Raw genomic sequence first — 18,035 nt, 5'->3', positions numbered from 1 at the left:
ACAGATGCTATACATGTACAGTGTCGGTCGCGCCGACTGCCTCGTGGGCAATCCAGCTGGCGATCCGATCCATGGTCTGGCTACGCTCAGGCTCGTACCAGGAAAAGAGGGGGAAAACATGAATCGCGTCGTGGACCTCGTCGAGGACCACCTCGCGGGGGTCAAGGGGCGTGGAGTCGTGAATCTTGTGATGGTCAGTGTTTTGGTGCCGGTCGGCACAGCGGTGCGACCGGGGGTAGCTGCCGCGCCAGATGAACTGCTCCGCATCGCCGCAGGCACTGATGCGGTCGCCGACGTACTCCGGGACGCCACGCTGCGTGCCTTGCGCAAGGCGGTGCGCCAGCGTGACGTGCTGCTCCGTGTTCAGCTCGGCGCTCCCAGTGACAATGTAGGTGCGCTTTGGGAAGCCGTAAAAGCCCCAGTGGGGGGGACGGCCGCCAGACAACGCATCGAGCTGCAGTGAGACGGGGGAAATGTAGGGGTTCAGGTAGGTTTCACTCGCAGGGAGCTTGCCGAGGAACGCCATCACGCTCGTGTTGCGGTAGAGCACCGAGGCGTCGATAATGTCGCTCTTCTTGTTTTCGTGCACGGACGAGAAGGGATTCGGGGCCTGCACCGGGCCGCTGTGCGAGCGCGACACGTCGCTCCACGGCGAAAAGAGCAGCAGCGAGCCGGGCACGCCGGCCACGCCTTCGTCGCGCAGGTAGCGGCAGAGCGCCATGGCCAGGTTGCCGCCCGAGCTGTCGCCGACCAGCACAATATTTTCTGGGGCAAAGCCGCACGCGCGCACGAGGTACAGGTACCCCACGAGCGCATCGACGAGCGCCGCGGGGTAGCTCCCGTGCTGAAAGTCGGTGTGCTGCGACAGGCGGTACTCGAGCGCAAAGAGGCGCGCCGGCACCGGCGCGGCGTGCCCGGCGAGGCACGCGAAAAACTTCTTGGCGAGGTTGCCGGTCGGGCCGCCTTCGTGGCCGCTGCCCATCCAGTAGGCACCGCCGTGCAGGTAGTAAAGCACCTGTTCGTCCTTGCGTGCCGGCGTGCTGGCGTGCAGCTGGCTGCCTTGCGCAAAGTACCAGTATCCGCAGATCTTTTTCGCGCCGACGCCTTGCACCTGCATCGCACGCGCGAGCTCGCCGCGAAAGTCGGGGCTCTTTTCCAGGCTCTCGCTGGCGCCGCACGGCGTTAGATACGCCTCCGGCTCGAGCCACGTAAACTCGCTGTGCTTCAGCTTGGGTTCCTTTTTGGGCGGTGTCTTGGTCAGAACGACACGCGTGTTGCAAATGTAGGTCACACATCGGCGCAGAAAAAGAACGGTCATGGACCGCGACCAGGACCAGGCCGGTCGGCCGCGGCAGCTCCGGGGGATATTCCAGAGCGCCTGCCACGGCAGGTAAACGAACGCAGTTACCAAGATGAAGAATACCGTGTACACGGCCTTTAGCGGCTGGCACACCCACAGCGGGGCAGTTTGGTTAAACTCGGAGCGGCACCCGTGGCCCTGGTTGGGAAAATCCACCGAAGGAAAGATCCGGGGGAGCCGCGGGTGCATCAAGGTCGTGCCGACCTTGGGAAGGATCGACCCCGGGTGGAAAAAGTGGTGCCGAGACTCGGAAGTGGCCGTCTCGGACCGCTGGGGCGTCGGGGGCATGGGACTCCCCAGATCGATTTTGTCCATCCCCTTTTCATGGGAGCGCTCTGATGCCGTGTTATCTGAAGCGACGGTAATGGAGGGACTCGAGCTGAAGACACTATGGCCCCGCTCGGAATCCATGCTGGAGGTGCAACAAGAGGACAAACCTAGGAACGTTAATCTAGGCTAAACTCGTACGGTTCCGCTGCACCGCTTCAGCCTGGGATTATTAAAGCGGCGCGGCGTTATCACGCGGCTTGGCACAAACTAATCACATGCGCTGCGCAAGTGGAGGCTGCGCCCCATCAAATGGGCTCGATGCATCGCCGACAAGGCCGTCGACGGCCGGCGCTAACACCGCCTCGTCCCACGGCCCCCGCATCTCGTGCTTCCAGCGCTGGGCACGCCGCATCCATAGGGGGCATAGCACCATTAAAAATACAAGGCTGCCAGGCATCAGCACGACCGCGACGACGCGACTGAGCGGCAGCATGGCATAGAGGCTCGCCGCTACGAGCACCATCGTGCACGGAACGGCGGCGCGGGGTATCGCTGCGCCGCTGTGCTGCATCGCGCCAAAGGCGAGGTAGATACGTTGGCGCAGGAGGGGGTAAATCGCAAAGAGCTGCAGCGCGGCCAGCAGCAGCGCAAACACGTCCACATCGGAAGAAAGCCGGCTGGACAGCACGACGCTCGCGCACATGGCCAGGTTCAGGCTCAGCGTCGAGGAGAGCAGCGGGCGGGTCGTGGGTTGCATCGAGTAGTCGGCCAGCGCCCAGTGGCAGCCAAAGAGCATCGCAGAAAACGCCCAGATGCTGTCGCTCGTCGTCGCCTCGCTGAGCGTGCGCAGGACCGGCGAGAGGGCGTGCAATGTCAGCGCGAGCACCGCGAGGCTCGGCAGGCTGCGCAGCAGAGACGGCTGGTCTTTCGACAGCGGGTGCGCCTTGAGACTGATGCACCCCAGGACGAGCGTCACGCCGAGGCTGCCGGCGACCAGCGCCTGCGCCGAGAGTGTGCCGAGGTGCAGGTGCACAAAGAGGGCGACGAACAAGAGCACCGAGCTCAGTTGCTGGACGATGCCGAGCGACGACAGAGCAATGGTCGCATAGGAAGGAAACGCAGCCGTCGCTGCGTCAGTGCCACGACCCACACCTACCGTTCGTCCGCAGCTGGCTCAGGAAGGACGCGTCGACATAATTGTCCGGGTACGGCTGCCGCCTCCACAAGAGTTTCCGCCAGGGCGTGTGGATCTCCGAAGAGGCCGATGGCCCGACGGTTGCGTGCGCACCGACATTGTGCATTGCGCAGCCCCGATTACGGCACAAACTATCTTGTCGTATGCGTCAATCGCGATGCAGCTTCGTTGAGGAGATTAAGCCGCTGAATTTTGAGCGTGTGCCGAATGTATCACCTGTCTGTCACCCGAGCGCTAGTCCGCAGGACTGTCCAACGGATGAGCGAACGTGCCAGGTACGATGTACGCCGTATATTATGCTGCATGAGCTAACTAGGTTGATTTCCTCTTCGCTACTTGGGCCCAATCAATGGAAATCCGATGCAGTATTATTAGATAAGCGTACTGTCGTGCGGCAACAGCGAGTGCCCCGGAACCTGGCCATCGGGGAGTCGCCGCCCTCCCAGGCCTCGGTCCACTCGGGCCCGCCGACGCTCGGGGGAATTCTCAAATTTGCCACTCTCCACCCTCAGCCACCTATCCGTCCGGCGTCGCGGCTCGCCCAAAGCAATAACGATGACGAGTGCGACCCAAGGCCCTATACCTATCGCACGGGGCGGCGATGGCATTGATAAAACCACTAGCGATTCCTCCGTGTCCGCCCGCCCCGGCGGCAGCGCCGGCAGCTATCTCGGGCTGAGCGGCTCGCTGGGCGGCAGCAGCAGTTTCCGTGAATCGATGGCGCTCTCGTTCGGAAAGGACGTCGCCGAGTATGTATATTGTGCTAACCATTAGTCTGCTGGAATATTCAATTGGGCGCTTCTCGTCCTCGACCGATTCCGAGGCGACGGTCGCCGCGCCGTCGTCCGTCCGCCTGGAGTCGACCTTCTGCCGCAACTTTACGTGCTGCGGGAGAGGCCTGGACGATCTCCACGACCTGCTGCAGCACTACGAAGAGTGCCACGTCCGCTTTGAAGACGAAGACGAGGACGTGCCGTCGATGATGACGGACGAGGAGCTCGAGGAGACGGCAAGCATCGCCTCGGAGGCCTCGGCGCCGGCCGCGCCGTCGGGCCCCGTGTCCCCGGTGACCAGCCCGGGGAGCAGCAAGGCGTCGGGCACCGACTCGGACCTCAAGCGCGACCGGCCGCTGAACAATGGCCCCTCGACGCCGATGGTCGTGACCTCGGCAGAGAATCTGGACTCGCCGAGTGCGTTTGACACGGCGGTGATGCGCTCGCCGTCGACCAACCGCGGCAAAAAGCGCGCTTTTGGCCAGCCCAACATGGGTAGTGGCAGCGGCGCCAACCCGCTGTACCGCGCGCTGATCGACGGCGGCAACCGCCATCCGTTCGGCATGACGAATGTATACTCGCCCGCCTCGCCCTTTTCCACGCCGGGTTCGTCGCGGGCGGGTACGCCAACGCTGGATTCGGACAGCGAGACGTTCTTTGGCTCTACAACGCAGCCGAGCGTCTTTTCCAACTTGTCGATCCGCGGGAACAACACCGAGGACCACCAGCTGCCGTCGTGTGCGCCTCCGAATCTCTTTTTCCCGTCGGCAACGGCGAACCAAGCCGCGCGCCCTGCTAAGCGCGAGCGCTTCAACTCCAACGGCTCCAACGGCAGCGCGCCGTCAGTGGGAAGCAGCGCATCAAACGTGTCCGCAACCGCCTCGCCGATGCCGTCCGACTCGAATGCGAGCGAGCACCGGCCATACAAGTGCCCTGCACCCGGGTGCGACAAGGCCTACAAACAGATGAACGGCCTCAAGTACCATCGCCTTCACGGGCACTGCAACCAAAATCTGCGCAACGTCAATAATGGCCTCGTGCTGCCTTCGGATGGCGCGCAGAACTCCGCACAGAACACACCGACTCCGAACGGCGACGCAAACAGTGCAGGCGTAGGCGCCACCGACCACAAGCCCGCAGCGGGACAGACACCCGACCTTGCTGCCTTTGGTATACACAGTACCGGCACCAACGCACCCGAGCCGCAATCCCGCGAGGCGCCCTCGACGCCGACCAAGCCCGCCGCCACGAGCCAGCCGGAAAAGACGTACGTGTGCCAGGTGGGCAACTGCGACAAGCGCTACAAGAACCTCAACGGTTTGCGCTACCACTACCTGCACTCGGGATCGCATGGCCTCCTTGGCCTCCAGCTGCTGCACGCGAATGGCGGCGGCGCGAGCGCCAAGGCGGATAGCATCAGCGGCCGCCCCCCCGTCTCGACCGAGACACTCTCGCGCGAGCAGATTGTCCAGGCGGCCGCCGCAGCGCAGGCGCTCCTGAACCAGCAGGCGCAGGCACAGTGTGCCAAGAATGCGCCGAATGCGGGCGCGCAGCCCAGCTCGGCGGCGTTCCTCGCTGCGGTGAGCAACGGCAATATGTCCATGACCGGCGGAAACGCGCCGTGATGTATATGGGTTTTTTATCGCGCGCCATCTTGTGTATATCGTATGGATGGCGCAGCTTGTGGCCTGTGCCTTGTATTGTAGACGATACGGTTTCATACCTACGTAATGCTAGTCATGATTGTACCAGTTACTGTCCGCCCTGCGAGGGAACCACCTCGATCCAGTAGTTGTCGGGGTCGAGGATAAAGGCTGCGTGAGTCGCGCAACGTACCGATCGTCTTCATTTTGCCGTCTGCGTTAGCCAAGGCACGTACCTGTCAGGCGCTTCTGGAAGCGCACGCCGAGACGCTCAAAGCGCTCGCACGCCTCCTGGATGTTGTCCACCGAGATGGCAATGTGGCCAAAGCCTTGGGGTTCCGTGTTGCCGTTGTGGTAGTGGAAGTCGGGGTCCTTCTCCGTGCCGTGGTTGTACGTGAGCTCGAGGAGCGCCTCACGCTCGCCACGGGGCACACCCTTCTGGTGCTCGTAGCCCAAAAAGTACAGCGTAAAGTCGGAGGCCTCGTGCGTGTCAATGAGCGTCATGCCCAGCACGTCCTGGTAAAAGTCGAGCGACTTTTTGGGGTCCTTCACACGGAGCATCGTGCTGCGTCAGAAAAGCCACCTACTGGTTAAAGCGGAAGCTCGCAGTCTCTCGGGGTCAGCCGCGCATCTACGTACCAGAAGTCGTCGGCATGGTTGTGGCAAGGACGCCCGGGCCAGGACCTGGACCCTGCTGGAGTGGATGCCACGTGCGTTACGTCATGGACGAAGCTACTTATTTCTGCAGATCGACCGCGGCGAGCGCCTCGGTCGGCGCGTCGGCCGGCGCGTCGGTGTTGGCCGGCGCAGCGTCCTGCTTCTTGCCTTTCCGCGAGGGCTTGTACGGCACGCCGGCCGCAGCCGCGTTCGCCGCGGCCTCCTCCTCGGTCTCCGCGAGACCGCCCTCGGATTTGAGGATGAACGGCGCCATGCGGGGGTTCACTGCGTCAGCACAAAAAAAAATACGTACCCTTCTTGACCTTCTTCTTGACCTCCTTCGGCTCGTCTTCGGGGTAGGCCTGCGCCTTGATCTTGCGGAAGGACTCGTCGGTCTCAAACATGTGATAGACCGGCTCCAGGAGGGTGATCAGCGCCTCGGTGACGGCCGACTTGAGGTCCTGGGGGTGCACCTTTTGCTCTTTATAGTCGGACACGAGCTGGTCGTAGGTGCTGTAGTGCAGCGCGCCGCCGTACTTCTCCGGACGGGGGATGGTAAAGAGCGTGCCGGCCGGCGCATCGCTCGGGACCAGCGGGCGGACCCAGTGCGGGTCCGGCGTGACGCCCATCGCGACCGAGTCGGCGCGCACGCGCGCGATCGGCATGAGCACCGAGCCGACAAACGCAATCACACCGTTGTTCTCAATCTCGCCCGGCATGCAGTAGGCGCCCTTGATCTTGCGCTTGATGTCCGCGGGCGAGTCGAGGAAGTCGATCTTGGAGTCGACGTCCGACGAGGACATCTTGGTGCCGTTCATGCCCGGCACCATGGCGTTCATGAGGTGCGAGCGCTTGGCGTAGCCGAGCTTCGGCAGGTATTGCTCGGCAAACGTAAAGATCTTGCGCTGGTCGATACCGCCGAACTGGAAGTCGACGTCGAGGTACTGCTCGTCGAGCGCCTGCAGACCAGGGTACAGCAGACCACTGATGAGCGGCGAAGCGACCTGCTTCACGACCTCGGCGCCGGCCTTTTTCGCGTCGTGCTCCGTGACCATCGCCGCGAGGCGGTAGGTGTCAAAGTTGTACTTTTCCGTGAGCTGGTACGACGAGCCGAGGACAAAGGTCATCTGGTTGGTCGGCACGCCGATCGCCTGCATCACGGCAATGAGAATGCGCTGGTAGTACTCGGCGCGCTGCTTCACGAGCTCGATCGGAGCCTTCATGTTGTCCAGGAACGCATGGATATCTAAATTAGTCGCGACACGCACCCGCAAAGAGCACCTTGACATTAACACCCGCGCGCAAAAAGTCGGCGAGCTTCGTCAGGGGCACGAGGTAGCCGACGTGGGGGCGGCCGGTCGGCGCCGTGCCCCAGTAGCAGCGCACCGGCCGCTCGTTTTCCTCAAGGATCTTGTGGATAGCATCCGCACCGAGAATCTCTTCGATGCCTCGCGAGATCAGCTCAAACTTCTTGGTCGCCGTCAAGGCGTCCGCAGCCGACATGTTGGATTGAGTCAGAAGCGAGCGTGCGAAAGGAGGATTAGGTAAGCACAACGAGCAGCGCCGTGCCGTGCTACCGGGGATGCGAGAAGGGGAGTGGGGCGCGTGTCTTCGTCGTAGTGCGCGAGCGGTGCCTACAGACGGGTATATATATCACATAGTTTAGACGCGGTTGCGCATCGTCGAGCCCTTGTCAAAGAGGAGGCGCACGATAAATACTTGGCCGGTGGAAATGGAGATGATCATGAGCGTTTGAATGATGCTGTAGCGCAGGATGCGTTTCCGTGTCTTTTCCACGAGCGAGTATCCGTGGTTCTCGCGCATGCGGAAGTAGCGCAGGGTGCGTTCCACGGCGATCAGGTCCGAGTCGATCTTGAGCATCGACTCCTCGACCGGCGTCGACTGCTCCGACAGCAGCGAGGCCTTGGCGAGCGGGAGCTCGAGACGTGGCTCCGACTCGACGGTAATGTCAAAGTCGATCATCTTGTCCTCTGCCGAGCTCAGGTAGTTCTCGAAGCAGAACGTGTACTCGCCGTACTCGTTCCCGGTAAACACATAGTCTTCCTGCGACGACTTTTGTCCCTCGATTACCACCTTGTCCGACGGACTGTGCACCGAGTAGTCAATGTCAAAGTTGCCGCCCTCTTGCACGGCAAAGTAGAAGCCGACCTTTTCGTACTGCTGGTCCACCCAGGTGTAGAAGCACGTCTTTTCATGTGCAGGCACCTTGGTCGACAGAGACGCACCCTCTGCCTGTTCCGGGACAAGCGCAAGGGCGAGAAGAGCGCAGAGGCACACGACACGCGACAGCACGCCGTACCCCGCCATGGTGTTGGAAGCGGACCGGTAGGGGGTCACGTGATATATCGGGGTACAAGTACAAGCTATGGCGCCGGCGGCACGCGGCGCAGGGCGGAGGCGAGCTGCTCCATGCCCTGGGTGGTAGAAACGCTCCATACCTCAAACTCGGAGTTGGAGGACTTGTCGTTCATAGCAGAGCCGAGGCTTTTTTCGTAGTACGCCAGCTCTTTGCTCAGCTGGTGCGCACAGGCCCGGCCGGGGCCGAGGCACACAAAGCGGCGCACCCCCTGCTCGACCAGGGTGCTGATCGACTGCACCCAGTGCACAGGCGCGTCGAGCGCATTGCCAAGATCGGTGCGGATATCGACGCTGTCCTGGTAGACGTGCCCGTCGAGGGACGAGACGACCGCCAGATCGGGCGAAGGATCGTGGATCGGCATCACGTCGACTACGCCACGGAAGGCGTCCGTCGCGGACTTGACCATCGACGTGTGGTACGGGCCAGAGACGGGCAGATTGGCGGCGCGCGCGCCCAGCAGCTTGAAGCGCAGGCGGTCGCACGCGTAGGACACGCCAACACGCGTTCCTGCCACGACCATTTGCAGCTGCGAGTTGACGTTGGCCACGGCGACAAACTCGTCGCGCGCAATGCCGGGCACGAGTCCGTTGTGGATCTCGTGCTGCACCGTGTCGACCTCGCGCAAGGCGTCTTGGAGACGCCCCGGGCGCACGACGACCGCGCTGACCTGCGTGCCTTTCCACTTCCGCGTCGAGCCGTCTTCGTCCGGAGACGGCTCCGAAGGCAGCGTCTCGACAATCAGGTCGCTGCCCTTGCCACTGCCCGCGTTCGCAAAGCCCCACGTCTCGTATATACTTGCAGGCCGCTTGGATCCTTCGGGGAAGAGCACCGGGTGGTTCTCGAGGCACTTCATCGCCTCAAGGCCGCGGTACCGCAACGCACGCAGTGCATCGACCTGGAGAAGGGAGCCCGAGGCGACGAGGGCCGCGTACGCGCCCGAGCCGTGCCCCGCGCTCCAGTGAATATGCTCCTTGACCAGGTCCACGCCGAACTCGTGGCGCAGCACGGCGAGCAGTGCGAGCGTGCACGCGAGAATCGCCGGCTGTGCGTTCTCGGAGCGTGTCAGCTCGAGCTGGTCGCCTGCAAATACGAGGTCCAAGAGCCAGCCCGGCTTGGGTGCGTGTGTCGTCTCGAGGGTGGCGCCCTGCAAGAGCTTCTCCTCAAACGCGCTGCGGAGGGGACTCGCGAGCGCCATGTCGTCCTTCGTAAGCGGCTGGCCCTGCATGAAAGCGGTGAGCGTCTCCTCGGCCTCGTGCCACACGTGGCGTGCGGCAGGGAACAGGTCGTACAAATCGCGCGACATGGTCACATACTGCGACCCCTGGCCCGGGAGAATCAGTGCGGTGCGTTTCCGCGGCATTGGGCGCCCAGTGTCGCTCGTACCTTGCTGTGCGCCGCCCGACTTGAGCCACGAGAGCGAGTTGACCGAGGAGGAAGGCTGCGAAAACGTGCGGAGTTCCGGCAGCGGCTTCTTTGGCGCGCTGTGCTCGTCGTGTGCCTGGCCGAGCCCAGTAGCGGCGCGCAGTGCTTTGTTCGCGCCAGAGCGTGTGCGGCGCCCGTAGTTTAATACGGCGCCTTTGCCGGCGTGGGCGCGCACAAACTTGACGGGGTTCGCCGAGCCGGACACGAGCGACTCGGTCATGTCGGGAAATGCGCGGCCGCGCTTCGGTCCATCGTCGTCACCACGCACGCAAGCGCTCTGCGAGAAGCGGCGCACTGCCGCGACGGGCGGTAGTCTACTGGGAACACTCCTACGCAGCATCCCGCTGACCGGCTGTCGAGGCCGAAACGACGCCGTGGCCACGTGCTCGAGTGGAGGTACTCCTCCAGCATGGAGGCGGCGCGGCCAGCAGGCTCGCCGGGGCGCATTGCGCTGGTGAAGTGGCTCGCGGTGCTGCTCGGGATGAGCATGCTTGCGCCATTGTATGTTATTGTGCTTATGTAGCAACACGCTTGTGACATCGATGGCCTATTTCCACGATGCATTCCGGCTCGCGCCCGGTGTCGCGACGACGTTTAGCAGCGGTATCATGACCGTGTTCAATGTGACGTCGGTTTTCTGTGCGATCCTCGCGACGATGCGTGGTGGGCGAAAAGATGTAGGTGGCGAGACTAATGCAGGCGAGTCCAATGCACCGCGTGGTGCGCGCGCTCTATGCATCGATCGGCGGCTTCCTCGTGCTCGCTGTGTCGGTGCCGGTGCGCGGCACGGAGCCGCTGGAGGCTGTATACCCCTACTATGTCTTTCTGCTTGGAATATCGGTGGTGCTTGCGGTGGCCCAGGCGTTTATGCAGAGTGCCATCATGGTCATCTGTACACAGCTCACGGTCGACGGCACGCTGATGGGCTACATGCTTGCCGGGCAGGCGCTGCAAGGCGTGTTTGGCAGTGTGGTCAACCTGGTGTCCACGATGCTCGCCGTGCAGCTCGACAAAGGTGCGCCGTCGTCCGACACAAAGCAGGCGCACGAGAATGCAAACGCGGCCATGGCCGTGTTTCTCACCACGACGCTTCTGCAGGCGACGACGCTCGTGTGCCTCTGGCGCGCGCTGCGTCTCCCCGCGGTCTCGGCGCGGATGGACGAGTGGGGTGCCGGGGCGGAGGAGCGCTCCCGCTCGTCCGACGGCTTCCGGCGCCTGATGCGCGTGCAAAAGCGCATCTTGCCGTGGTCCGCGAGCATCTTTTGTGTGTTCCTCGTGACGCTCGGCGTGTACCCCGCGCTGACGTCTCAAGCGCGCTCGGTGCACTCGCGCCCCGACGGGACGCTCGTCGAGAGTGCGAGCGTGTTTGTCGCGCTGCACATTGTCGCGATGAATCTCGGCGACCTGATCGGCCGGCGCCTGCCTGTGCTCTCGACCTATCTGCTGATCCGTCGCGGATGGGTGTCGCTTGCGTGCACGACGCTCCGCTTCTTCTTCTTCCCCCTGTTCTTTGCGTGCAATCTGGTGGGCGAGAGCAACAAGACGCCCGCGTGGGCGCTGCCCGACGCCGTCTTTTTCGCGCTGGTCTTTTTCCTGGGCGTGACAACCGGGTGCAACTCGACCTCGATTTTGATCTCGGGCCCGAAGCTCCTCGAGAAGCGCCCCGGCACCGCGGTCCCCCTCGAAAGTGCAGCTACGGACGACGTGGAGCAGGACCGCCTGCTCGATGCGCCGAATGCGCCGCTCGACGGCGACGCGTCGATCGCATCCATGATCCTCTCGTTCTGGCTCGTGCTGGGACTGACGGCAGGCAGCTGCTTCAGCTTTTTGGTGCTCGCGCTCTAGTGGTATCCCATGCGGGCATTCTCGCCTACAGTGTAGATTACTCGTCATCGTATCCCGTCACCGGCTCCCGCGGCCTGTCGGGCACTGCGTTAGAAATGCATACGTACGCGGATAGGTAACGGGAATGCGCTCCGCGGGCTTCCAGCCGTACGAGGCACGCACACGCGGCACGCCAATCACCGCCGTCGGGCCCACAAAGCCGACGAGCAGCGAGAAAAAGACGATCGGGCGCTCGTGCGCAGACTGGCGCTGAACGTTAGCCTCGCGACATACCAGGTAGTTGAACGTGTTCACAAACGGCCGGAAAGCGGCAGACATGGTGCAGCGTCGAACGACGAAACCCGGCGCGGCGCTCCCTTTGCCACGTGAGGCCACGTGGAACGTGCGTGGCCTCGGACCAGCCGCACGCGAGCAACATCTACCGCGGCAGGCAGCAGGGCTAGACCATCGCTCGACGCGGCTGCGCGCAATTTCAGGCACGTTTGGCGCAGGGCTACAGACGGACATACTGTGGCGCGACTTGCTCAGGAACCAACACAGCGCGCGCGAGAGCCGCTCGTGCTTTCCTCTCCCGCCAGGCGCAAGGACGTGTGTCCTGGGCCGAGCTCGGCACGATGACGTCGCCGTTTGTCGATGCGATGGACTCCTTTTCCATGTCTTTTTCTGAAATAAGTGACCCCTTGGCCGAGTTTACGAGCGTCGGGTCGATGCATTTTGACGATGCGCTCGAGACGCCGAAAGCGCTCGGGAACGAGTTTCCGCTGCGCAACGCGAGCGCCGCGGACTTGTCTGGGGCGAGTAAACACCTCGGGCCGCTGGGTACGTCGCATACATGGCTCACACAAGGCTCCTGGCAGTGCAGCCTGCACCCAGACGACCTCGGCGGCGGCCTCGAAAGCAGCTCGAGCACCGCCAGCACCAGCTCGGTGACGAGCCTCGCGCGCGCCACCAACAGCACCGACATGCTCGCGGGGCGCGGCCGCCTCTCGGGTGGTGCGGAGAGCGAGAGCGAGTACGGCGAAATGTGGTCGGCAACAATGCAACCGTCGCCAGACCCCGCCAAGCATCCGTCGCCCGAAGTGCCGACGCGCATGCGCCCGTGGCCGCCGGCGGACCTGCGCACACCGCGTTCCGCCCACCCCGAGCTGATGGACTCGCAGATCAAACGCGAAACACCCCCGCACACGCCGCTCAACCGCGACGCAACGCTGGCGCACGGCATGCGCGCATCCGCCACGCCCAGCGACCGCAGCGAGGCGGTCACCGCATCGCCCGCGCAGATTCCCTCCCACCATACCTCCCCGATCCACGTGAGCGGCTCGCCGCTGGCACTGCGTGCGTGGAACGAGCCGCTGCTCCAGCCCGCACACCAGTTTTCCTCGCTGGGCCTCGTGCCGAACGCCGAGCCGCACTCGCTCGGCCACCTCTCGGGCGCCTTGTCGTCATTCGGCCTGCAGGCGCTGCGGCCGGGCGCACCGCAGCCGCTGTTTATCGATCCTTCGTCGACGAGCGGCGAGTCGTCGGCACGGACGAGCATCGACGCAACGCACTGGTCGCTCACCCCGGCGATGGCCGCCACGTCGCTGCAGTCGCCCGCGCCGATCTCGGCATCGCCCTCGTCGCCGACCAAGTGCCTGTCGCCGTCGCGGCGTGCGCGGGCCGCAACGCAAAAGGCGCCACGCAAGGCGCAGAGCACGCCCATGTTCCAGATCATGACCATGACCGGCGTCGAGTCCGCGCCGCCGGTGCCAAGCCTCGCCCCGTCGCCGGTGCGCCAGCGCACGTCGCAGAAGGCACTGCGCAAACACGGAAGCAATAAGCGCATGAATGCGAGCGGGCCCAGCAGCGTCACTTCGACGCCGGGCGACAAGGCGCAGGGCGCAAGGCTCCGTGCGCGTGGCTCGATGATGGCGCTGCGCCAGGCGAATGCGATGCACGCCGCGTCGAAGCCGGCCGCACGCCGCCCGCCGGTCTCGCTCAGCTTTGTCAACTACGGCATCGACGACGCGGAGGAGCTGTGCTCGGCCGTCGCCCCGAGCGGCAGCTACAAGGTCCCGCTGCGTGGCTACCGCGACTCGGACGGCGAAGAGGACGACGAGGACGAGCCGGGTGGGGAGCAAGGTAACAGCCCGCCGCCGCTCCGTCACGCGGCATCGATGGACGTTGCACCGGGTGCCAATCAGACGCCTGGGCCGCAGCCGCCCGCCGAGATCAAGCGGCGGCGCACGACAGCAGTGCTGCGCGACTTTGCATAGGGGGTTGCATCGTACTGCCTGTTGTGCATCTGTAGATGATATGTACGAATGTTGCAAGACGTAAGAACCAGGTGGGTGGGCTATCGAGAGGATGGGAAAAAGAGGGGGGGGGTTGCAATAGTAGTTCGCCGTGGCTCGTAGCGGCTAGCAGGGGCCAAGCGTGGCTGGCGAGGCGCATCCAGCGCACGTCCACGGACCAGCCCAGGTGCCGAGGCGCAGGGCAGCATGGCCTATCCATCGGCCTCGCGCAGCACATCCTGTGCACCACCCGCACGCATCCCATCTACACGCACCCAAGCACGCATCCCGTCCGTCCCACACTACGCTTTTTGGTCGGCCGGCACATCCAGGCCGACCCGCCGGGCGGTGGCCTTGATGCGGTCCTGCTCCGACATGCCATACAGCGGGTTGTACCGCTCCATGAGCGAGTTGTGCATGCGCTTGCTGCGCAGGAACAGCTCGAGGTTCGCGAGCGGCTCCAGCTGGCCGTTCTGCACGCTCAGGATGCGTGTCAGCTCGCCGATCGGCGTGTGTTGTGCGTCTTCGCGCGACGGAAGCTGGGTAAGAAGTGCGACGTACCGCGATGCGCAGCTCGTGGTATATCTTGTCGGACAGCTCGCGTGTCGTGGCGCGCGTCGCCGCGGCCTCGAGCGAGACCATCGAGAAGAGCGCCGCGGACGCTTTCTGGGCGGCCGACGACATCGTAGTGGAGCGGAAAATGGCCCAATTTCGCGTGGAGGAAGAATCAAGCAAGGAACTCATTTCGGTACAGCGCTATGGAGATGCGGGCGGCCGACTATGCGTCGAGGCTGGGTGAGTCGCTCGGTACCTACTCGCTGATGCACTCCCAAGCGCCCTTGAGGTTCTCCTTCCAGAGCGAGACCTTGCCGTCGCCGCAGCTCACGGCCAGCACGTTGCCGCTGATGCTCCACGACACGCGCCAGACCGTGTCCGGGAACTTGGCGGGGTCCGCCGGGTTGCTCTTGGGCTGTAGCGCGGTCTTGGTCCACGGCGCCTCCGCTCCGTTTTGGGTCCAGATGAGCACGGTGCCGTCCTGCGACGCGGACGCGAGGTAGGTCCGTGCCAGGCCGAGGTTCGGCGCAAAGGCCACGTCGCGCACCCAGTCCGTGTGCCCGGCGAGCTGCTCGACCTCAATGTAGCGGTTGTCCTCCTCGCTAAACTCCCAGATCTTTACAACCGAGTCGCAGCCCGCGCTCGCAAAGCGGCGGACGAGCGGCGCGGGCTCGTTCGCGTCCGCACCCGCGACCACCGCCGGCGCCCACGACACCGCGTTGCAGCCCGCGGGGTGCGCCGTGACAATGTCCACCGACCACGAGCCGTCCGAGTTGAAGGTGAGCACCGACACTTTGCCGTCCGACGACGCGCATGCAAGCGTCGCGCCGAGCTCGTGCGGCGCCCAGGAGATGGCGTTCACCGAGGCAGTGTGCAGCGCATGGTCCTTGATGCGCGTCCAGCTGCTCGCGCCGTACGTCTGGGCACCGGCCTCCTGCTTCCAGATGAACACCTTGCCGTCGTAGGACGCGCTCGCGAGGATCGTGCCAAAGGACGGGTGCGCCCACGCGACCTGCCACACAGGCCCTTCGTGGCCGACAAGCGTCTCGCCGGCACCGGTCGCCGCGCCGTTCTGCACGTCAAACACCTTGACGGTGCGGTCGGAGGAGCAGGTCGCCAGCTTGCTGCCGTAAAAGTCGAGCTGCGCATCGTGCTGCGTCAGCCATTCCACATACCACAGCATCCTCGTGGTACGTCTCCACGGTCTTGGTATCGGCACTCGCGCCGTGTGCGCCAAACGCGGGGGTCGCCTGCATCAGCCAGAGCACTTACCATGGCGGATAACGTGGCAGCGTCGCCCGCGCCGCGTGGCGAGTCACGTGCCAAAAAAGTGGCGCTCTGCGAGCGACGATGAGCGACGCTGAGAATCCGTACCTGGCGCATCGTGCGAAAGGCACGCCGCGCGCGGACAAGGACCCCCTCGCGGGCCTCGTGCCGCGCGAGGTGACCGGAAAGCAGGCTCGGCGCGTGCTTGACGGCGGTGTGAACCCGTTTTCGCACGGCGGGCCGCGCGCGTACTCGGACGCCTACCAAAAGATCCTCGCGAAGCGCAAGGACCTGCCTGTCTTTGCACAGATGGAAGAGTTCTATGAAAAGTTTAATGCGAACCAGATCATGGTCATGATCGGTGAGACGGGCTCGGGCAAGACGACGCAGATTCCGCAGTTTGTGGCGATGAGCGACCTGCAGTTCAACAAGCCGGTGCGCACCTCGGACGGGAGCGTCGGGCCGCGCATGATTGCGTGCACGCAGCCGCGTCGTGTCGCCGCGATGAGCGTCGCGAAGCGTGTCGCAGAGGAGATGGACCTGACGCTCGGCAAAGAGGTCGGCTACACGATCCGTTTCGAGGACATGACCGAGCGCAGCTCGACCTTTCTCAAGTACATGACTGACGGTATGCTCCTGCGCGAGGCCATGAATGACCCGAACCTCGACCGCTACTCGACAATCATTTTGGACGAGGCGCACGAGCGCACACTCGCCACCGACATTCTCATGGGCCTGCTCAAGGACGTGGCCAAGCGCCGTCCGGACCTCAAGATTATTGTGATGAGCGCGACGCTCGACGCGCTCAAGTTCCAAAAGTACTTTAACGACGCGCCGCTCCTCAAGGTGCCCGGCCGCACGTTCCCGGTCGAGACGTTCTACACCCAGGAGCCGGAGAAGGACTATGTCGAGGCCGCGATCCGGACCGTGCTCATGATCCACCAGGCCGAGGAGCCGGGCGATATCCTCGTCTTCCTCACGGGTGAGGACGAGATCGAGGACGCGTGCCGCAAGATCCGCAACGAGGCCGACAAGCTCCTCGAGGACGAGCCGGAGCTCTGTGGGCCGCTCAAGGTCGTGCCGCTCTACTCGTCGCTGCCGCCCGCGCAGCAGCAGCGCATCTTTGATCCCGCACCGGAGCCGGCGCGCGCGGGTGGGCCGCCGGGACGCAAGGTCGTCGTGAGCACCAACATTGCCGAGACCTCGCTGACGATCGACGGCATTGTCTACGTGGTCGACCCGGGCTTTAGCAAGCAAAAGGTGTACAACCCGCGCATCCGCGTCGAGTCGCTGCTGGTCAGCCCCATCTCCAAGGCCTCCGCACAGCAGCGCGCGGGCCGTGCGGGCCGCACGCGCCCGGGCAAGTGCTTCCGCCTGTACACGGAAAAGGACTGGGCGGCGGAGCTCATCGAGCAGACCTACCCCGAGATCCTCCGTTCGAACCTCGCAAATACCGTGCTCGAGCTGAAGAAGCTCGGCATCGACAACCTCGTCACCTTTGACTACATGGACCCGCCCGCGCCGGAAACGGTGATGCGTGCGCTCGAGCTGCTCAACTACCTCGCGGCCTTTGACGACAATGGTAATTTGACGCCGCTGGGGGAGATCATGGCCGAGTTTCCGCTCGACCCGCAGCTCGCCAAGATGCTCATCATCTCGCCCGAGTTCAAGTGCTCGAACGAGATTTTGTCCATCGCCGCCATGCTTTCGGTGCCGAGCGTGTTTGTGCGCCCAAGCCAGGCCGCGCAGCGCCAGGCCGCGGACGCGGCACGCGCCGAGTTCGCGCACCCGGACGGCGACCATCTCACGATGCTCAACGTGTACCACGCGTACAAGACCAACTGCCCAGACTTTGCGACGGGCGCCGACTGGTGCTGGCAGAACTACCTGTCGCACCGCGCGCTGATCCAGGCGGACAATGTGCGCCAGCAGCTGCAGCGCACGATGGAGCGCTTCGACCTGGACCTCGTCTCGCTGCCGTTTGACGACAAGCGGTACTACACCAACATCCGCCAGGCGATTGCGTGCGGCTTCTTTATGCAGGTCGCGCACAAGTCCGCCGGCGGCGGGGGGCGGGGTGCGTACAAGACGGTCAAGGACAACCAGGTCGTTTCGCCGCACCCGTCCACGACGCTCGACCACATGCCCGAGTTCCTCGTGTACCACGAGTTTGTGCTCACGTCTCGCAATGTACGTACTTTTTTTGTGTCTTGCTGACCCAGTTTATTCGCACGGTGTCCGAAGTGCGGCCGGAATGGCTCCTCGACTGCGCTCCGGCGTACTACGACCCACGCACGCTCGACGGCGAGCTCAAGCGTGTCTTTGAAGCGCTCCTCAAGCGCAAAGAGACCGAAGGGCGCTCGGCCAAGAAGATGCGCCGGTAGCCACGTGGATAG

At 63.9% G+C, this 18,035-nt stretch overlaps 13 protein-coding genes across 13 annotated transcripts; 4 read left to right on the top strand and 9 right to left on the bottom strand.

Annotated features, from left to right (window-relative positions):
• Nucleotides 1-7: 7 nt before the first annotated feature.
• MJAP1_000313 (uncharacterized protein) lies at nt 8-1,648 on the bottom strand (the record flags this gene model as incomplete). The annotated part of the gene is made up of 1 exon (XM_060264283.1): nt 8-1,648. One exon carries the CDS (start codon nt 1,646-1,648, stop codon nt 8-10), a length of 1,641 nt encoding a protein of 546 aa, XP_060120266.1.
• A 253-nt stretch (nt 1,649-1,901) lies between these two features.
• Nucleotides 1,902-2,931, bottom strand: GPI2 (D-stereospecific aminopeptidase; the record flags this gene model as incomplete). The annotated part of the gene is made up of 3 exons (XM_060264282.1): nt 1,902-2,027; nt 2,073-2,758; nt 2,787-2,931. 3 exons carry the CDS (start codon nt 2,929-2,931, stop codon nt 1,902-1,904), a joined length of 957 nt encoding a protein of 318 aa, XP_060120265.1.
• A 449-nt stretch (nt 2,932-3,380) lies between these two features.
• Nucleotides 3,381-5,223, top strand: SFP1 (Transcriptional regulator of ribosomal biogenesis proteins; the record flags this gene model as incomplete). The annotated part of the gene is made up of 2 exons (XM_060264281.1): nt 3,381-3,574; nt 3,600-5,223. 2 exons carry the CDS (start codon nt 3,381-3,383, stop codon nt 5,221-5,223), a joined length of 1,818 nt encoding a protein of 605 aa, XP_060120264.1.
• Nucleotides 5,224-5,350: 127 nt separating this feature from the next.
• Nucleotides 5,351-5,896, bottom strand: GLO1 (lactoylglutathione lyase; the record flags this gene model as incomplete). Its single annotated transcript, XM_060264280.1, has 5 exons — nt 5,351-5,412; nt 5,435-5,455; nt 5,478-5,806; nt 5,829-5,853; nt 5,881-5,896. 5 exons carry the CDS (start codon nt 5,894-5,896, stop codon nt 5,351-5,353), a joined length of 453 nt encoding a protein of 150 aa, XP_060120263.1.
• An 81-nt stretch (nt 5,897-5,977) lies between these two features.
• MJAP1_000309 (tyrosine--tRNA ligase) lies at nt 5,978-7,401 on the bottom strand (the record flags this gene model as incomplete). Its single annotated transcript, XM_060264279.1, has 3 exons — nt 5,978-6,183; nt 6,212-7,144; nt 7,167-7,401. The coding sequence occupies 3 exons, from the start codon at nt 7,399-7,401 to the stop codon at nt 5,978-5,980; spliced, it is 1,374 nt and encodes a 457-aa protein (XP_060120262.1).
• A 159-nt stretch (nt 7,402-7,560) lies between these two features.
• MJAP1_000308 (uncharacterized protein) lies at nt 7,561-8,226 on the bottom strand (the record flags this gene model as incomplete). The annotated part of the gene is made up of 1 exon (XM_060264278.1): nt 7,561-8,226. The coding sequence occupies one exon, from the start codon at nt 8,224-8,226 to the stop codon at nt 7,561-7,563; it is 666 nt and encodes a 221-aa protein (XP_060120261.1).
• Nucleotides 8,227-8,282: 56 nt separating this feature from the next.
• MCT1 ([acyl-carrier-protein] S-malonyltransferase) lies at nt 8,283-9,920 on the bottom strand (the record flags this gene model as incomplete). Its single annotated transcript, XM_060264277.1, has 1 exon — nt 8,283-9,920. The coding sequence occupies one exon, from the start codon at nt 9,918-9,920 to the stop codon at nt 8,283-8,285; it is 1,638 nt and encodes a 545-aa protein (XP_060120260.1).
• Nucleotides 9,921-10,109: 189 nt separating this feature from the next.
• MJAP1_000306 (uncharacterized protein) lies at nt 10,110-11,545 on the top strand (the record flags this gene model as incomplete). The annotated part of the gene is made up of 3 exons (XM_060264276.1): nt 10,110-10,201; nt 10,224-10,377; nt 10,400-11,545. The coding sequence occupies 3 exons, from the start codon at nt 10,110-10,112 to the stop codon at nt 11,543-11,545; spliced, it is 1,392 nt and encodes a 463-aa protein (XP_060120259.1).
• A 37-nt stretch (nt 11,546-11,582) lies between these two features.
• Nucleotides 11,583-11,863, bottom strand: N19M (n19m, NADH-ubiquinone oxidoreductase 9.5 kDa subunit; the record flags this gene model as incomplete). The annotated part of the gene is made up of 3 exons (XM_060264275.1): nt 11,583-11,629; nt 11,653-11,788; nt 11,819-11,863. 3 exons carry the CDS (start codon nt 11,861-11,863, stop codon nt 11,583-11,585), a joined length of 228 nt encoding a protein of 75 aa, XP_060120258.1.
• Nucleotides 11,864-12,159: 296 nt separating this feature from the next.
• MJAP1_000304 (uncharacterized protein) lies at nt 12,160-13,800 on the top strand (the record flags this gene model as incomplete). Its single annotated transcript, XM_060264274.1, has 1 exon — nt 12,160-13,800. The coding sequence occupies one exon, from the start codon at nt 12,160-12,162 to the stop codon at nt 13,798-13,800; it is 1,641 nt and encodes a 546-aa protein (XP_060120257.1).
• A 320-nt stretch (nt 13,801-14,120) lies between these two features.
• On the bottom strand, nt 14,121-14,502 carry MJAP1_000303 (uncharacterized protein; the record flags this gene model as incomplete). Its single annotated transcript, XM_060264273.1, has 2 exons — nt 14,121-14,357; nt 14,380-14,502. 2 exons carry the CDS (start codon nt 14,500-14,502, stop codon nt 14,121-14,123), a joined length of 360 nt encoding a protein of 119 aa, XP_060120256.1.
• Nucleotides 14,503-14,629: 127 nt separating this feature from the next.
• SEC13 (GTPase-activating protein S13) lies at nt 14,630-15,648 on the bottom strand (the record flags this gene model as incomplete). Its single annotated transcript, XM_060264272.1, has 3 exons — nt 14,630-15,526; nt 15,549-15,623; nt 15,646-15,648. The coding sequence occupies 3 exons, from the start codon at nt 15,646-15,648 to the stop codon at nt 14,630-14,632; spliced, it is 975 nt and encodes a 324-aa protein (XP_060120255.1).
• A 75-nt stretch (nt 15,649-15,723) lies between these two features.
• Nucleotides 15,724-18,023, top strand: PRP43 (RNA helicase; the record flags this gene model as incomplete). Its single annotated transcript, XM_060264271.1, has 2 exons — nt 15,724-17,829; nt 17,862-18,023. The coding sequence occupies 2 exons, from the start codon at nt 15,724-15,726 to the stop codon at nt 18,021-18,023; spliced, it is 2,268 nt and encodes a 755-aa protein (XP_060120254.1).
• Between the last annotated feature and the right edge of the window lie 12 nt (nt 18,024-18,035).

Source organism: Malassezia japonica, chromosome 1 (genome assembly GCF_029542785.1).
Source record: "Malassezia japonica chromosome 1, complete sequence".
In the NCBI taxonomy this organism is placed as follows: domain Eukaryota; kingdom Fungi; phylum Basidiomycota; class Malasseziomycetes; order Malasseziales; family Malasseziaceae; genus Malassezia; species Malassezia japonica.
The sequence above is the reverse complement of the archived record's forward strand: the minus strand, read 5'-3'. Positions and strand labels throughout refer to the sequence as shown.